Source organism: Castor canadensis, chromosome 9, assembly GCF_047511655.1.
Source record: "Castor canadensis chromosome 9, mCasCan1.hap1v2, whole genome shotgun sequence".
Taxonomy (NCBI): Eukaryota; Metazoa; Chordata; class Mammalia; order Rodentia; family Castoridae; genus Castor; species Castor canadensis.
In genome coordinates, this window is record NC_133394.1 from 143,987,795 (window position 1) to 144,005,883 (window position 18,089).

General features: G+C 39.2%; 1 protein-coding gene across 2 annotated transcripts in view; it reads right to left on the reverse strand.

Moving 5' to 3' along the window:
• Positions 1-670: 670 nt before the first annotated feature.
• Cd38 (CD38 molecule) overlaps positions 671-18,089 on the reverse strand; it is a 42,582-nt gene continuing 25,163 nt past the window's right edge. For both annotated transcript variants that reach the window (XM_020171641.2, XM_074042578.1), the window contains exons 4-8: positions 15,175-15,260; positions 11,777-11,850; positions 10,201-10,293; positions 9,819-9,905; positions 671-6,545 (exon numbers count right to left, since the gene is read on the reverse strand). In XM_020171641.2, the coding sequence (XP_020027230.1) occupies positions 6,482-6,545; positions 9,819-9,905; positions 10,201-10,293; positions 11,777-11,850; positions 15,175-15,260 (404 nt within the window). In that variant the 3' untranslated portion in view covers positions 671-6,481. The remainder of the gene's footprint in view (positions 6,546-9,818; positions 9,906-10,200; positions 10,294-11,776; positions 11,851-15,174; positions 15,261-18,089) is intronic.

The following is an 18,089-nucleotide window of genomic DNA, read 5'->3' on the forward strand; positions in this document are numbered from 1 at the left end:
TAGAGCAAAAAGGAATGCAATCATAAGACATGAGATAGCAAATATGTAAATGTGGAGTTTATAAGCAAACAGTAATCCATCAGGCACTTACAAGAAGAGGCATATGGGACATCCATTCATATTTGTAGGCTACATGTCTTTAGGGCCAGAGGTGGCTACAGTCAATGGCAAAGGTAGCCCAAGTTGAAACTATAGAGAAGAAGACAGGGATGGTGCAGCATGTAATGAGGATACACAAGGTGGAAAAGATCATCCCAGCCTCCATGCCACCTCCATGGCTCCCTGGGATCTTCTGTAGCTTGATGTGAAAACCTTGGGACCAGCCCAGGTTTAAATTCAGGTCCAGACCAAATCCAGGTCTCTACTGGCTCTGAACTTAACCAGTCAAATGAGTCTTCTTGGGGATGTCTTGTAAATTGGTTTTTACTCTATCTATTTCATCTTTGGGATGTGAAATATCAAATTTTTCTGAAACAGGCAGCCACTTCAAGGATATGTTAATGAGCACAGATATCAGTAAGTATTGACATCAGCCACCAAACTTGACAGGAGGGCAGAAAGAGTCTTGTTTTGAGAGACAAGAGAGGTTAGGTAATTTCATAATTTGCTCACAATTGAAGAATGGGGCCCAACTCTAATGTGTATACTTTTTTCAACAAACCAAGCAAAGTCTTTGAAGATGTCTCAGTTTATTAATTCTCATTCAACACACATGTCTTAATATAAACAATGTACAGATATTCAAAATTAAGCAAAGTATTTCTAAATAACATGAAATTAGAAAATATTTTTAACTGAATTATAATGAAGAGATATATACCAAAACTTAAGAGTTGTAGCAAGGCTCAGAAGAAAATTTCTAGTATTAAATATACAAATGAGAAAAGAAAACAGACTGAAAATTGATCATGTAAGCTTCTATCTCAAAAAATACTGAATAGATACTCAGAGAAATTGAAAAGAATTTTTTTAAAAAACTGAACATTTAGTGAATTTGTAGGAATAGAAGGGATGCAACAGAACTATAATTTATACATTAGACATTTATGTAAAAGATGCTTCATTTTTAAAGAGCTTTCCCCTACTTCTGTCTTTTCATCTTCCTAAGAGCAATATTTAGCAGTTGTGACTCTTATAGATAGATTACTCCATTGTGTTCGACGGTAATTCTATCTTTATGTTTTCACATCATTATCAATTTTATTATTTCACAGTAAAATCTACACCACTCAAGTTAGAAGAGCCCATAGAGTTACAGCAAGCAGCAATCAAATCCACATGAACAAATGCTAGAGGCTCAAGGATTTTAAGTACTGAGTATCTACTGCCAAAAACCTGTTTATCGATATTAAAACATCAATAATCAAAGTGACAGCTACTTTAATGAAAAGGGAGCCAGGAAACAAGGCCCTGAAATACAACTAAGTGCATTTTGAATAATGCCATGGATTTCCTGGTTAGTATCAGTTAAACATGGAAACTGTCCATCCAGAATTCTGGTCTCAGAGAAAAAGGTCAGAGTCACTACAAAGAAGGACTTCATACCATCATCTCCAATTTAAAACAACTGGGATCCTTCGGGAAAAATCATGTAACCTTTTCTTTCATCAGCGATTTCTGTTGGTCCTCTATTCATGCCTGCACCCTTGCAGCATATTTTGCCATTCGTTGTATTGTTGGATCCTTGTATGGCTTTTCTAGGCCAAATATGACCAACCAAAGGGTTATATGTATGGCTCCGGGAACTTCTGTTTTTTATTACAAATTTTTAACTAGGATATATTCATTATGGGGGTAGATTCGCAGTGACAATTCCAATTAGACTTACATTGCACATTATTTACATTGGCCCCATCATGTCTCCCCCTCAGTCCTCTCCACACCCCACGTAAAGCGATTGCAAGAAAATTTTTTTAGCTCTGTTTCATATAGGTGTGAAATCCATCAACCATATGCTGTCACCTTAATCTCCTTCCTTCACCCTCCCTACATCCCACTAGTACCCCTGGCCGCACACACTGTGCCTGTTTTACAGTCCTGATTTTTGTTAGTAATATTCAGTTAATGTTCAAAGGGATGTCTCAATGTATGCTGGTCCACTGTGGGTGTGCTCTACCTAGGTCTGTTCAATCCCTTCCAAAACTCTCCCTTACCCTTTTACCTCCCATTCCCTGTTTTTAACAGTTTTCAATATTCATCCTTATATCCTCTACCTTCATACCTTATGGTATGCGATATTACTGATGCTTTATCATTCTCTTCTCATTTCCCTCTTTCCCTGAGTTCCAAAGAGCAACTCCACTGTTACAAACATTGGATGTGATCATGCTTGTTTTGTATATATGTTTATCTTTGGATCTATCTTCCATATATGAGAGAAAACATACGTCTTTTGTGTTTCTGATCTGGCTAACTTCATTTAACATAACGTCCTCCAACTGCATCCATTTACCTTCAAACCCCATGTCGTTATTCCTTCTGACGAGTGTATATGTACCACAATTTCATGATCCACTCATCAGTTGTAGGGCATCTGGGTTGTATCCAGAGCTTGGCTATTGTGAATAGTGCTGCAATGAATATCGGTGTACAGGTGTCTCTACTGTATCCTAGCTTATGTTCTTTTGGGTAGATGCCCACAAGCAGTATCACTGGATCATATGGCAGTTCTATCTCTAGTTTTTTGAGGAATCTCCATATTACTTTCCATAATAGTTATACTAATTTGCATTCCCAGCAACAGTGTGTAAGGGTTCCTATTTCACCACATCCTCGCCAGCATTTGTTGTTATTATTACCCTTGATCATGGCCATTCTAACGGGTGAGATGAAAATCGAAGTGTTGTTTTGATTTGGATCTCTTTTATGGCCAGGGAAGTTGAACATTTCCTCATGTGTTTACTGGCCATTTGTACCTCTTTCTTTGAGAATTCCGTGTTAATTCATGTGCCCATTTCTTCATTGGGGTGTTGATCCTTTGGGGGCTGAGTTTTTTGAGTTCCCTGTAGATTCTGGATATTAGTCCCTTGTCAGATGAGTAGCTGGCAAAGATTTTCTCCCATTTTGCTGGCTGTCTCTTGAGCCTGGTGACTGTTTCCTTTGCTGTGCAGAAGCTCTTTAGTTTGATGCAGTCCCATTTGTTCATTGTTTCTCTTAGATGCTGAGCCTTTTGAGTTCTGTTTAGGAAGTTGTTCCCTATACCTATCTGTTCCAGTGTATTTCCTACTGCTTCTTGGAGTTATTTCAAAGTTTCAGGCCTTATATTAATGTCTTTGATCCACTTTGAGTTGATTTTGGTACAGGGTGAAAGACAGGGATTTAGTTTCAGTTTTGTACATGTGGATATCCAGTTTTCCCAGCAGCATTTGTTGAAGAGGCTGTTTTTTGACAGCCTTTGGGCAACTTTGTCAAAGAGCAGTTGGCTATAGATGCGTGTGTTTGTGTCTGGATCTTCTATTCTGATCCACTGGTCTTCCTGTCTGTTTTGTGCCAATACCGTGCTGTTTTTATTGCTATGGTTCTGTAGTATAGTTTGAAGTCAGGTACTGTGATGCCTCCAGCATTGGACTTCTTGCTCAGAATTGTTTTAGCTAATTGAGATCTTTTGTGTTTCCATATATATTTTACTATTGTTTTTTCTATTTCTGTGCAGGTTGTCATTGGGATTTTGATAGGGATTGCAATGAACATATGGATTGCTTTTGGTAGTATAGCCATTTTCACAATGTTGATTCTACTGATCCACAAGCATGGAAGGTCTTTCTATCTTCTGATGTCTTCTTCAATATCTCTCTTCAGTGGTTTATAGTTTTCATTAAAAAGGTCTTGGTTTACTGTTAAATTTATTCTGAGGTACTTTATTGTTTCTGAGGCTATTGTAAATGGGGTTGTTTCTCTGATTTCTTTCTCAGTCTGTGCATTGTTGGTACATAGAAAAGCTACTTATTTCTGTATGTTAATTTTGTAACTTGCTACTTTGCTGAAAGAGTTTATGATTTCTAGTAATTTTTTGGTAGAATTTTTGTGGTCTCTTAGGTAGAGGATCATGTCATCTGCAAATAGGGCTAGTTTGACTTTTTCCTTCTCTATTTGAATCCTTTTTATTTCTTGCTCTTGTCTTGTTTCCAAAACTATATTGAATAGGAGTGGAGAAAGCAGACAGCCTTGTCTCATTCCTGACTTTAAGGGGAACAGTTTCAGTTGTTCTCCATTTAGTAGGATGTTGGTTCTAGATTTGTCATATATAGCCTTTATTATGTTGAGGAACATGCCTTCTATTCCTAGTTCCTTCAGAGTTTTTATTGTGAGAGGATGTTGGTTTTATCAAAGGCATTTTCTGCATCTATTGAGAGGATCATGTGGTTTTTAATCTTTGCTTCTGTTTATATACTGTATTACATTTATGGATTTACATATGTTGAGCCATCCTTGCATCCCTGGAAGGAAACCGACTTGGTCATGGTGTATGACCTTTTTGATGTGTTGTTGAATTGTTTGCCAGTATTTTGTTGAAAATCTTTGCATCTATATTTATTAAAGATATTGATCTATAATTCTCTTTTCTGGTTACATCTTCATTGGGTTTCAGAATGAGTGTAATGCTGGCTTCATAGAATGAGTTTGGTAGTGTTCTTTCCCTTTCTATTTCCTGGAAGAGTTTGAGGAGTATTGGTGTTAGTTCTTCTTCAAAGGTTAGGTAAAATTCAGCCATGAATCCATTAGGTCCTGAGCTCTTCTTTGTAGGGAGACTGTATTACTGCTTCTATTTCATTGCATGTAATGAGACTATTTAGGTGGTTAATATCATCTTGGTTCAATTTTGGTTGGTTATATGCATTAGGAATTTATCCATTTCCAGATTACTTCAACATAAGTTTTCAGAGCACTCTCTAATGATTCTCTGGATTTCATATGTTCCCTTTTTCATCTCTGATTTTATTAATTTGGGTCTTCTCCCTCCTCCATTTTGTCATATTGGTGAAGGGTTTGTAAATCTTGTTAACCTTTTCAAAGAACCAACTTTTTATTTCATTGATTCTTTGTATAGTTTGTTTGCTTTGATCTCATTAATCTCACCCCGATCTTTATTATTTCTCTTCATCTGCTGGTTTTGGGTTTGGTTTATTCTTGTTTTTCTAGGTACTTAAGGTGCACATTAAATTATTTGGGAGGTCTCTGTTTTTTTAATGTAGACACTTATAGCTATAAAATTTCTCCTTAGCAAGGCCTTTGCTGTATCCTACAGATTCTGGTAGGTTGTATTTTCATTTTCATTGGATTCTAGGAACTTTTTTTATTTCTTCCTTTATTATTTCTGCCACCCATTGTTTTTTCAGCAGTGTGTGTTCAGTCTCCATGTGTTTGAATATTTTATGGGTTTTTTGTTGTTGTTGTTGAGGTCCAGTTTTATTCCGTTGTGATCTGATATGATATAGGGAGTTATTTCAATTTTCTTGAATTGAGACTTGCTTTGTATCCTAAAATATGATCTATTTTGGAGAAAGTTCCATGAGCTGCAGGAAAGAATGTGTGTTGCCTAGTTGTTGGGTGAAATGCTCTGTACATATCAACCATGATTATTTGGTCTAATGTGAGGAGTAGCTCTAAAGTTTCTTTGTTGATCTTTTGTCTGGATGACATATCTATTGGTGACAGGGGGGTATTCAGGTCTCCCACTGTCACCGTGTTAAAGTCTATCTGTGCTCTTATGGCCATTAGAAAATACCCATCACAGAAAGGGCTGGAGGAGTGGCTCAAAGTGAAGAACTGAGTTCAAGCCCCAGTACCACAAAAAAATTACATAAACTCTCTGAGCTCCCATTTTTCTCATCTAAAATAAAGAAGATAATAATGAATAATAGGAGGGATGGAGACACAGCACAAATCACATGATGCCTTAAATCCTGCAGAATACTTTTCCCCATATGAACCATGACCATAGTTTATAGTTTGATATCTATAGGAAGGATACAAAATATATCATGAAATAATGTCATTTATTTGAAAATGTATCTTGTAAAAAACTTGGGCATTAAATTTTCATTTTCTGCCTGTTTTAATGAGAGGTTGGCATGGTTATCTTTCAATAGAAAGAATTTTACTAGGGGGGCCGGGGACATAGATTAGTGGTAGAGGTCTTGCCTACCATGTGTGAGAGGTCCTGGATTTGAGCCATAGCACTGACAAAAAGAAAGGAGGTTACCAATATGTAAACAACATAAAAGCACCACATGAAATCTAAAATGAAATAACAATATAAAATTTTCATTCAAATCATTTTTCTTTTCACTATCAGTAGGACATGGTAAGAACTATGCTGATATCATAAGTTATTTTAACACTTTGAGGGAAAGTCTTCCATTCCCAGTGTTGACATTATAACAGAATTCTCTCCAAATCTTTAGCTCTCCACCAGCATGCCTGTTGAGTCATGCGTATTGATGTGTACTCCAAAGGGTCCAAGATCTAGAACAATCATGGCTCAGATAATAGATCTGCAAGATGAATGTTCAGGATTTTTCACACACTGAACAAACCTGGCAGGCCTACAGGAGAAAAGCAGAAAAGAAAATGAAGAGACAGTATGATCACCTGTGGTTCAATTAATGAAGCCCCTTCCATAGCAACAAGTGTTCCTGGACCACTGAGCATCAACACATTGTGGATCTTCTCCCTTCAGTGACAACACTGAGAAAGACCTAGTTCAGGTCTTTCAAGACCTTGACTTCCAAGCGAGGCTCAATTTATTTTCCTTTCACTTACAAATACTGAGAAGGGGTGTTTGGTGGTAACATGGGAGGGTGAAAATGGATATCTAGCTCTGTGTCTCATGCATGTGCTAGTAATGTCAGCTATAGTCAAGAAACAGCAGAAGCAGCCACTGGACCAGGGACATCTACAGTTTCTGAGAATTTTTTGCTTTTCTCTCTTCAGAAGCTTCCTAAAGGATTATTAAGTCAAAGGGCCAGAGGCAGCACAGGACTTACGGACCCTCTTCGAGAGATATAGACCACTGGTGGAGTATCGCACTTCCCTTGTAGGGAGCAAACTGCAGATAAGTATCTAAAGGGTAAATTAAATGACTGTCATTTTATAAATATGAGATAACAAAGCAACAGAGTCCAAAGAGGGTGGCTGGCATATAATGTGGCATGGGGAGGTATAGATAGTAGGGGAAAGTGACTCATTAAATTGTAGCTAAATCTGATTTTGCTGCATGAGTCAAAGAAGACAGACAGCCTTAGAAGCTGCTGGACTTCTGAAAGGGAGAAGTGTCAGGACCTGCCCTTAGGATGGGCCATCTCAGGTTCATCGGGGGCCAACTATCATAACCAGTTGGGCACCATGGCTCTAGGTGTAGAGTCACTCCTTCTTTACCAATATGGTAGCTTGGGCTCTCCCTCACGTATATATTCTAAAGAAGGAGAGTATCCTCTTCCTTAAGGAAATGCCGCTTAGAAAAGAAACTTTCTAGGCCATTTAGAATTTTTGACGCTACCTTTTATTTATACCAAATAAGAAGACTATGAATATGATTCTTAATTATGGTTTCTGATTTATTAGGAACTCAGCTGTGGAAAATGAGCATAATCATGCTATTAGGATGATTTCTTTCCATAAATATATAAATATTCATATCCAATGTTCCAACAAAATGTCACATCTTTCATATGTTGGGTAACATTTTGATGGACAGAAGTCACAAAGAAGTTAGTGAACCCTTAAGGTTGTTGTTGCTGTTAGCATGCTATGAGGGACACCATCCAGGCAAAGGATTTTGATCATTTACTGTTTTTATGATAATCTATAAAGTACTGTTACCTCTGTCCACTGCACTGGTGAAAACATGTTAGGAAATTCTGTATACATTTTAATCAGGACTATGCTTGGATGGTATATAGCCATACGTTAGTAATATGTTGTTAGGATGGTGGGATTTATTAATGGAGTAATATTAGAATGACTGGAAAGTCTAATACGTATACACAATTATACTTCTGTTTGATTAAATAATTATAGTAAACACCTGGACAAAAGTCTACTAAAATTGCTTGGGCTCCCCTGGAGACAAACAGCTATCCTCCAAAGCCATACACTCTTAGATACAACAAGGGCCCTGCAGGTCTGTAATTCAAAGAGCCATGAAGAATATATTAACCTCCTGGTCGGCAAAAAGAAACAGTGACTTCAAGTATGTTCTACAAGCTTATGATTACAAGATCTGACAGGCAACAGTGGATCACATCTGTAATCCTACCTACTTGGGAGGCAGAAATCAGAAGATCATAGTTCTAGGCCAGCTTGAGCAAAAATAAATTCTAGAGACCCAATCTCAATGGAAACAAGCTGGGTGTAATGGTATATGCCTATCATCTCTACATTGGGAAAATAGGTAGCATTATGGTCCATGCTGACCTGGGGAAAAAAAAAAAAGCAAGACCCTATCTCCAAAATAACCAGAGTAAAAAGGGCTATAGGCATGGCTCAAGTGGTAGAGTGCAGTCTAGCAAGCATGAACCTCTGAGTTCAAACTGCAGTACCCAAAAAAGATACAAGACCTGATGCTTTGAATGACAGGTGTTGGCTTACAAATGGGCCACTGTCTACAAGTCCAGATGGAAGCTATGCATATATATTCTTTTCAGTTGGAGAATGAGTAAGCTAACCTGAAACATAAATAAGGGGAGTTTATGGGTTTTAATATAAAGGACTTCTGCCTATTAATAAAAGGAAAATCCTTAATATGAGACAAAAGGACAAAGGGGTATTGGAAATAAGAGTCATCAACATTTCCCAAACTTCCCCTAGATTTCCAGTCTACCGTTTCCTCCATGAAAAAAATATCTGTGAACAATTTAGAACAGTAAGATGTCTCTAAGACTCCATCACTGTTTTTCCCTTGCTCTTCTGTTTCTTAGTTAGCTGCTGCATCAGGTTTATGCTATTTTCTGGTAATTTCCAGATAGGAGCCAGTTGACTGATAGAAAATTGGGTCATTCGGGAAAGGAACCATCAGTGAGAGTTCTGAATTCTTTCCTTCTGCCTTTGGGACATGGCTGGTGACTGAAGAGATAGAAAAAATATTCCAGTACTTCTTTGAAAATCTTTTTTCTCTGCATTTGTCTTATTCTAAACTATTACACATGGAAAAAATCTCCAAAGATGCTTCTAGCAATGTATCACTACTTACCTACATCACTGACCACATCTACTTGCACATGAACAAGGGGATCCCACTTTTGAAAATACAATTATAAGTGACTTTAAAAATATAAGCCTATGTGAATTTTAAACTTTTCCAATAAACATGGATTATGGGAAATTTTTCTTTAAGATTTTACATTTTTTAATTAAAAAAAGATAAATCTTGGTAGACTGCCATGTGGAAATTTACCAAGTATCAGACATCTGTACCTGGATCTAACTGAGAAAATTTCACATGCAAAATTATGCCCAATCACAAGGTTTTATAACTTGTGAGAAAGGTCATGGTGAAAGATGTTCTGCTTTCCTGAAACTTTGGGGTGGGGTCACTCACTCTGAAAATCAGGACCCTCTAAGTCTGGGTCACTTCTGGGGAAAGTCACTGCTTGGGGCTAGCAGAGAAGGAAGTAGGGGATGGGGAAGGTGGACAGGTGAAGGCCCCTGGCTATGAAAATCTTCTGAGCGAGGCTTGGAGGAGGAAATCACCATAGGTCACCATTTGAAATTACCAACAAAGCCGAAGAAGGAGTCCACAACCCTCCCAGCTCAGACCAGAGAAGGTAAAATGCCTATAGATGGCAAAACAGGTTTTTCCTCAAGAAGAAATGAATTACCTGTAGTTATTCTGGCAGACAAATGTAATATTCCTTTTGTTTACAATCAATTTCAGCTCATTTATGGAAGGACCTGAGCATGAGTCACTGGGGAAGAAAGAAGAGAATATTAAAATAACAAGACCTTTCAAACATTTCCCAAGTCTTTTTCTCTTCTTGAGTGTCTTCTGCGTAGCGGGCCTTGGGCAAAGTCTTGGAATAAAGAGACAGAGCAGAAGTCCATCTAAGTGCTCCCAAATCAGCAGGGAGCGTGAAGCAGTTAGATAATCATCATGGAGCTTAAGTTAAGAGCTTCTTGGGCAGATCTAAATGTAAAGTAAGGGCCGTTCATTTCCTGAGCCATTTGCTTGGGTTATTTTGGGTAAAAAGTAATAAGATATACCTGGAAACTCTTTCGATGTCATGCATCACCCAAGCCTGTAGCGTATGAACCTTATTTGGATGCAAATGAAAGACTTCCACACTTCCAAAAGTGCTAAAATAGAAAAGACAAAGAATATTGCTAGGCCCAAGGTAAAATGTGGGGCCATCCAGCCGTACATCCCATCAAAACCAGCAGCCTGCACACCATTGACTAGACCTGCCTGTGAAATCGACCCATGGTTTGCCTGAGAAACAGTCACTTTTCTCATTCAATCCTACCCTCAAATAACAAAGATCTTCAAGATAAGGCTTTAAACTTACATTGATGTTGATTTTTGAAAATACTTGCTACTCAAGGAGTGGTTCTTAGGCCAACAAAATGAGCATCACCAGGGAGCTAGTCAGAACTACAGAATTTCAACCCACTACCACCTGTGAGTCGATCTATGGTTGAACAGCCCCAGGTGACTCACATGCTCAGTGAAGTCTGAGAAGCCCTGCTCTGAAAAACCTTGTTTCTAACGCCTTCTGAAAGACCTTGTCTCACAGCTGCCTCTCCTGGTGCAAGACTTGGAGTCCTAGTATCATATCACAAAATTCTAGATTGTTAACACTTTCACCCAAAGCCCACGGGAGGGGTCAGGAGAAGACAAAAGAGTGGATGTTTCTTTGTAAAATTAAATTGATCATCAAAAGAGAAAAGAGGAAAAATTAATGTGGAGCATCAACAGTGCTCAGAGCAAATTAATATATGCTCCCACCTCTCGATCATTCTTCTCAGGGAAAGATTAGAGAACAAAAATCAAAAGGAATCCATGCAATAGAAACTGTAAGTATAGAGGGCACCAGAGAAGGAAGGCACAGGTGTGGCCTGAGGATTAAGTGAGAGAATGACAGTCGGTACCCATTGGGAAGTTTCTCTGTGAGGTACAGAGTTCAACATATTCCGTATTTTATCTCAGTTAATCTGCATATCACCATCACCTCTTCAGGTACATATACAGGGGCTCACAGAGACAGGTGCACTGCCTAAGGTTGCTCAGGTTATATGCAATCCTCACTTGTCACTACGGCAGTATATTTACGACAATTATGACAAACAGATAATGTTGTCAAGGGCCCAGCACAGTTCCCAGTTCCCCAGTGGTGCTTTTACTGATGGATTGTGATGTTCAGTCTTCATAGAGGAGAGCGAAGTCAGGCTAGATAGTCCTGGATGGTGAGGATGTAGACAGGGAGAAGTAGAGAGCAGGTCATATGGGCAAACAGTATGAGCTGACGTGGGAAATGGGAGGGTAGAGTACAATGGGAAAGAAAGCTGAGAAAATTACACAAGGCCTCAAAAAGTCAAGAGCAACAGCTGGAAGCAGTGTAGTGGCCATTAGGAACAGTAGAGGACTTGAGACAAAGGTGAAATCTGACCAAAGCATTGACCCAGAAAGACAAATCTCTTCAGAGAATACAAATTTTCTCCCATTTTCAGTCCAAATATTCAAGACCGATCTGCAACACGAAACACATATTCTTTCAAGGGATGAACTATCCAACGGGAGGCTATGATAACCTTGCAAATAGGATACAAAAAAAATGAGTACCTGTTTTTATCAAAAGGTTCATCACGGGACCCATTGAGCATCACTTGAACCACACCACAGGCAGCCTCTGCAAACTTAAAAGTAAGGCCTATTGTTATTCCTCAGCATGCAGAATAAATCACCATTCCCTGGCAGTTCCAACCAAACCAGTACCTAGTGTTAGTAGCCAGGGAGGGAATATTCTCTATGGTTTTAGCACAGGAATGCTAGGTCTATACAATTTTCATTCCAAGCCATTGGAGGAGATTTTGCTTCACATCAGAGTTCTTGAAGCAGTTGTTCCAATCTGTAAGTATTTGAACAATGGAGCTCAATGTCATTGTTGACCAGGTTGTTAAATTCAGTGGTGCAGAAGTTGGAAGTCAAGGGGACAAGAGGAATGTCACTAGAGGAGGAAGATGAAAATGCCTTCTTGGCATCATGCACTGCAGATGCTACATGTTATTTAGCAAGAGCAAGGTGGACAATCCAGGGGTAAGGGAAATAGAAGCTTCATGTGAAGTCAAACTTGGGAGAAAGAATGTGCCTGGAAAGGTACAACGAGAAAGGGGGATTGAATGCGTGGATATGTTTGAGTAAAGGGTTTTATTTCTTCATGCAAGAAACATTCAGCTGGAATTTCTGCTAAGTTTTGGAGGAAGCATGAACAAAGCTCTCTATACACTTCCTCAGGAGATACACCCAGACCTTTGGGACTCACTGGGGTCACCTTCTCTGAATTTTGACAGCATCCTACATCCCCTACACATTACCTGACAATGGCACATTGTAACGATGACCTTAGCGTAAGTTTAGCCACCAGCACTAAGAGCTCCCTGACAGTGGAGAGCCTGGCTGCCCAGTTGCCACTACAGCCCTGGTGCATGGCACAGAGTGGACACTCAGTAAAAAGCAGAGAAAGGAGAAGAGGGAGGGGATGGGGGGCAGAAAAGAGGAAACAAGAAATAGGGTACTGAGGTAGAGGTTAGGAAAGAACAAGGCAAGGGTCATACAGGGCACCAAAGTTGTGTCCCAAGGAATGAACAGGATTTCACACAGTGAAGACTGAAGTTGTGTAGAAAAGCTAAATCACAGAGGGCCACGGATGCTTTGTCAAGGAATCTGGACTTTATTCTGCAGGTGACATCAACCCCACTGAAAGATTTGAGACTGAATTGTGAAGTCCAGTGCTGTTTGTTACGTTACTGAGGGCAATGAGCAGAAGGACAGAGGCCCAATCATTACAACTAATCACAGTACTGACTCAAAAGAATGCTAACAGGGTGACAAGCAAGGACCCCACAACATAGAATTCTTGTGGTATAATTCTCTAGAGCCCCCATGAGGTAAATGTTGGGTTACTGGCCTCAAGATCACATCACCTAGAAACAAGGAGGTGAGATGGGGATTCCAACCACCAAGCAGAGCTGTCCCTACTGTGAGAAAAAGAAACTAGTCTGCCAGAGAAGCCCATCTCCATATGTCCACAAGCATCTGTAAAGATAAAAGTACAGGAGCCAAAGTAGCTCACAAGGCAGGGCTTTGAGCTTTGGTCACCTCCCCCACAATACTTCTAGCCCTCAGTGCTGAGCCAGGAGCACAAGAAAACACACAGTACATATAACATGTGTTCTAGTGACAGCACTGCTCTGAGACATATCGCAGAGATGACATAAATACAAACTGTTCTCAGAAAAGGCACACAAACAAAATATACTATGTCCCTGATTTTTCACAGCACATAGTAGGTCTTCATCAATATTTGTTAAATACATAGATTCTGAGTTACTTAACAAGACAGTGACACTTTGTTTAAATGTAACAATAACCTCTGGAACAGGCAAATTTCAACAAATGAGGAATGTGAAGGTCAGAGTGGCTGAGGAATATGCCCAAGTTCAAATGTATTCTCCTCACTCAACTCCTGGGTGATTTCCCTGTGTAGAAACTTAGGTTCCTGTTGGGAACCAACAGGAAGTTAAAGAAGACTGAACCTGTTATTTAAGATGGAACCAATAACCAGATTCAAAAAACATTGAGGAGTATAGCTTTGGAATCAAGTAGACCTGGGTTAGGCACTTAACTTTGCTGCTTATTAGCAATGATCTTGGATGAGTCATTTATTCTAGGAATCTTAGCTTCTTCGCCTTTAATGTGGGGATTTTTTCCTTCTCACAGTACCTATTGAGAATACTAAATAGGAATAACATAAAGAAAGCACTCATGAAACATTTCAAACATGAAATATGTCAAATACAACATACAACTGTATGTCTCCCTGTGTCCCTCTACCTCTCCCTCCAATTCATAACTTGCAAACTAAAACCCAATGTGATAGAATTAAGCTGAGGTAGATCTTTAGGATGTGATTAGGCCATTTGGCTCTGCCCTCAGAGATGATATTAGTGCCCTCATAAAAGGGCTCAAGGGAAATAGCTAGGCATTTTTTGCCCTTCTGCCATGTGGACACACAGCAACACATGCCATCTTGGAAGCATAGAGTAGCCCTCAATAGATATCAAATCTGCTGATACCTTGACTTTCCAGCCTCCAGAACTGTGAGAAAATGAATTTATGTTCTTTATAAATTTTCCACTCTTAGGTATTTTGTTATAGCAGCACATATGGACTAAGGCATATGTACTTGACCCGGCCTCTCCCATGTCTAAGCTTGATTTTGAAGATTTATTTATTTTTACTCCCTTCCTCTTTTTCTTTCTCCCATTTTGTTCATAGTTCTCTTCATTCTTTTTCCACTTGCAAAGGAAATTTTTCCTCAACAACTTACAAAGAAGCAACTTATGAGGAAAATGAATATGCATTGGCAAACTTGTGTGAAGTCAGAAATAGAGAGGGAGTGAGAATGCTGCTGCATTTCTCAACTCAGATTCTGGATCTGGAGTCAGACAACTTGGAATGGACTCCCAACTCTGCCACTTACTAACTGTGCACAGTTAGTAGATTCCTTATTTACCTTATGTCCATTTTGTCAACTGTAAAATGGGGCAGGACACTGAGTACTTACTTTAGAGAGTTCTTAAGGACGAAAGTTCTTAATTCATATAGAGCTGAGCACATAGTAAGTGTCTATAAATGTAGATTATTAGGACTATTCCAGGAATCTAATTGATACCTGAAGCAGAGAATTAAACCAAGCCCCAGCTTCCTGGCAGCCAGAGCCAAACAATGGATAAGAGCAGGAATTCTTCAACTGGAGCCTATAGACCCTCCATGAATGCTATAAATTACATCTGAAACATCTTCTGCCGTGTGCTTCTAAACCTTTTCCACAGGAAACAATCTTATGCTTTCACTCCTAAGGGACCTGTGATCCAAAACGTGTTAATTCATCCACTGACTGGATGATATGTTTAGTTCTTTAGTCTCAAAATTCTAAGATTTCTCTGCTTGGTACTTACCTTCTGGGAGATCACATGCCAGAATACTGAACGAGGGTTGTTGGGGCAGTTCTTCTTCCAGTGTGGGCAAGATTCATAGTTCATTTCTAAAAAATGTAGTTTATAGAAAAATCATTAAAATAGAAAAGAAAGCATAACATTAAGCTCCATTCTCCCCTGCTGTTCTATCACAGTGAAGCCATTTTTCAACAGTATCACTGCCAAGATGGAGGCAGGACAATGGACACATCACAAATCAATTTAACTAAGTGTGCCCTAAATCCCTTCCAAGCCCTTACCTTACCCTCCAGATCCCAAACAGGAACAGTGACAGACTTTGAGTCATTATTCTGGGAAATGACAACAAATGTTCACCTGACAAAGACAAATCCCCATTATTATCCTTAAGTCCAGGACAAATTTCAGGGAAAAGCAGGTTTTCAGAGCACACTGTTGCCAGCCACATCTCCTGTTGAGTTTCCTTCTCTGCCTCTATAAGACCTCACACACTTGGACTTTCTATATTTGTCCCCATCAAAATAAGCTCAGCCCTCACATGGTATAAGACATAGAGCATGAATACATAGTTTCCATGTCACTTCTCTCAAGGTTATCTGCCTTAATGCCTAGATATTTATTAATACAGTTTGAGGATAGAGCTAGATTAGATGGGAGCCTTGCCATCAGAGAGTACATGATGTCACGAAAACAAATAATCAGAGGAGCATCAGCTTGGAATGGGGTTATGCAGTATTCCAGGTACCCCAGGTATCAGGGAAGGTTGGTGTTACACTTTTTTTTGAAGGAAGAATAGGAGTCTTCACACAGACTAGAAAGAGAAGGGTGCTCCATGCAGAGAGAGCTTGTGCAGAAGCATGGAGCTGTGAAACAGAGACAGCTTAATGCATTTAGATCAGTGTTTCAAGAGCAGAGGAGTGAGGAGGGAACTGATCGAAGATGGGGTGTGTAAAAGACAGAGGCCAGACCAAGCCAAGGAATTTAGACATTACCCTAGAGGCAAAGAGAGCCTTTTAGGGTTTGGTAGAATCACATTTTAATTTTAGGAAGAACCCTGACCTAAGGGATAAAGAGTTATCAGTAGATACTGTAACAGCTCCAGCAAGAAAGGAGAGTTAGTGTGATAGGCTGAAGCAGTGATAATGGGTTAGAAAGAAAGCATGAAATACTGGGAAGATAGATTAAGTTAGTGACTGGCTATAGAGGGAGAAGAAGGAGGGCAGATCACCACTTAAACAATGGTAACTATGTGAAGAGGTGACTACATTAATTACCTTAAGAGTAGTAATCAGTTCACTATGCATATGTATTTCAAAACACCACACTGCACTCCTTAAATGTATATGATTTCAATTTAAAAACAGTTTTAAAAAGAAAAAATGATCCAAAATTATCTCCAAGAATTATGTGCTATTGAATGAAATGAGTAATAAATAAAGGCTACAAAGACCATTCCCTGCAGAAAGGAAAGGTGGAATGAAGAGAGGGAGGGAAAGAGGAAAGAAAAGAGGAGAGAGAGAGATCCTGAAACTGGCTTACCTCAAGTTAGCATTATCAAGAAGAACTATGGTTTGTCTCCACCAAAACTCATGTTGAGACTTAATTGCCCAGTGTAACACTATTGAGTTAGCAGGGTCCTTAAGAGTGTTGGGGATCTGCTCACATAAATATATTACTATTTTTCTAAAGAGATTGGGTTAGTTTTCTCTACACTGGATTAGGTCTCACAGGACTAGATTGGTTACCATAAAAGTGGGTTGTTATAAAACAAATTTGTCTTTCTCAGCTCTTCCTTGCTTCCTCTTACCATGTGATCTCTTTTATACCTGGCAGTCATTGCTCTTGCATGCCATCCCACTAGGTGATGTCATATACCAAGTTATGGAGCAACATGAGGCCCTTACCAGATGTATTCCCCAATCCCACCTCTAGAACTGTGAGCAAAATAAATCTCTTTTCCTTATATAGGATCCAGCCTTGGTTAGTTAAAGAAACACAAAATGGACTAAGACAACCAGATAGGGAAGATGTTCAGAGAGAGGCCCTAGAACCTTTTCTTATGCCCTGAAAGTATGGCAATCACCTGTTTCCTCTTAAGATATGTGGAGAGCTGACCTTAAAGAAATACCACGTTCTGCTTCCAGCTTCTAATGGGTTGACTTGTGTCACCTCAAAATATGTTACTTCTACCTTCTTGTGGGCTGTATTAGGATCTTTCCAGAGCTATACTGAGTCCTAACCACACACTTGTGAATGTGACTTATTTGGAAATAGGGTCTTTGCAGATATAATCAAGGTGCAGTCATTAGAGTTGGTGGGAAATAATCCAAAATTACTGGCATCCTTACAAGAAGGGGAAATTTGGACAGAAAGACAAACACAAAGATACACAAGGAAAAGATGGCCATATGATGACTATGGTGAGATTACACAAACACATCCATAAGCTAAGAAACACCAAGGATTGTTGGCAACCAGCAAAGCAAGGAAAAGACAAGGAAAGAGTCTTTCCTAGAGCATTCAGAAACAGTATGGCCAGGTGACACCTTGATTTCAGTTTTAGCCATGTGAATATGAGAATAAATTTCTATGGTTTTTACCCACCCAATTTGTAGTTCTTTGTTATGGCAGCCACAAAAAAACCTAACACACCCCTCTACACCAGGCAGGGCTCGAGTAGCAAATACTCATACATGACAACAAGGAAAGTTCTACATGTTTCCTAGGATGATAAGGTAATTCTGAGAGTTTTGCAATAATTAAAAGCTTTAAATCAATATGAGACACATGAAAAAAAAGAAGCAAGATGCAGCTAAAGATGGTATCAGAAGATAAATTTCAATCATCTGCTTGAGAAGTGAAAATGTTGCTGGTGATGAAATAAATGAATGTACACTTTGTAAGCTGCTTTCATAAAA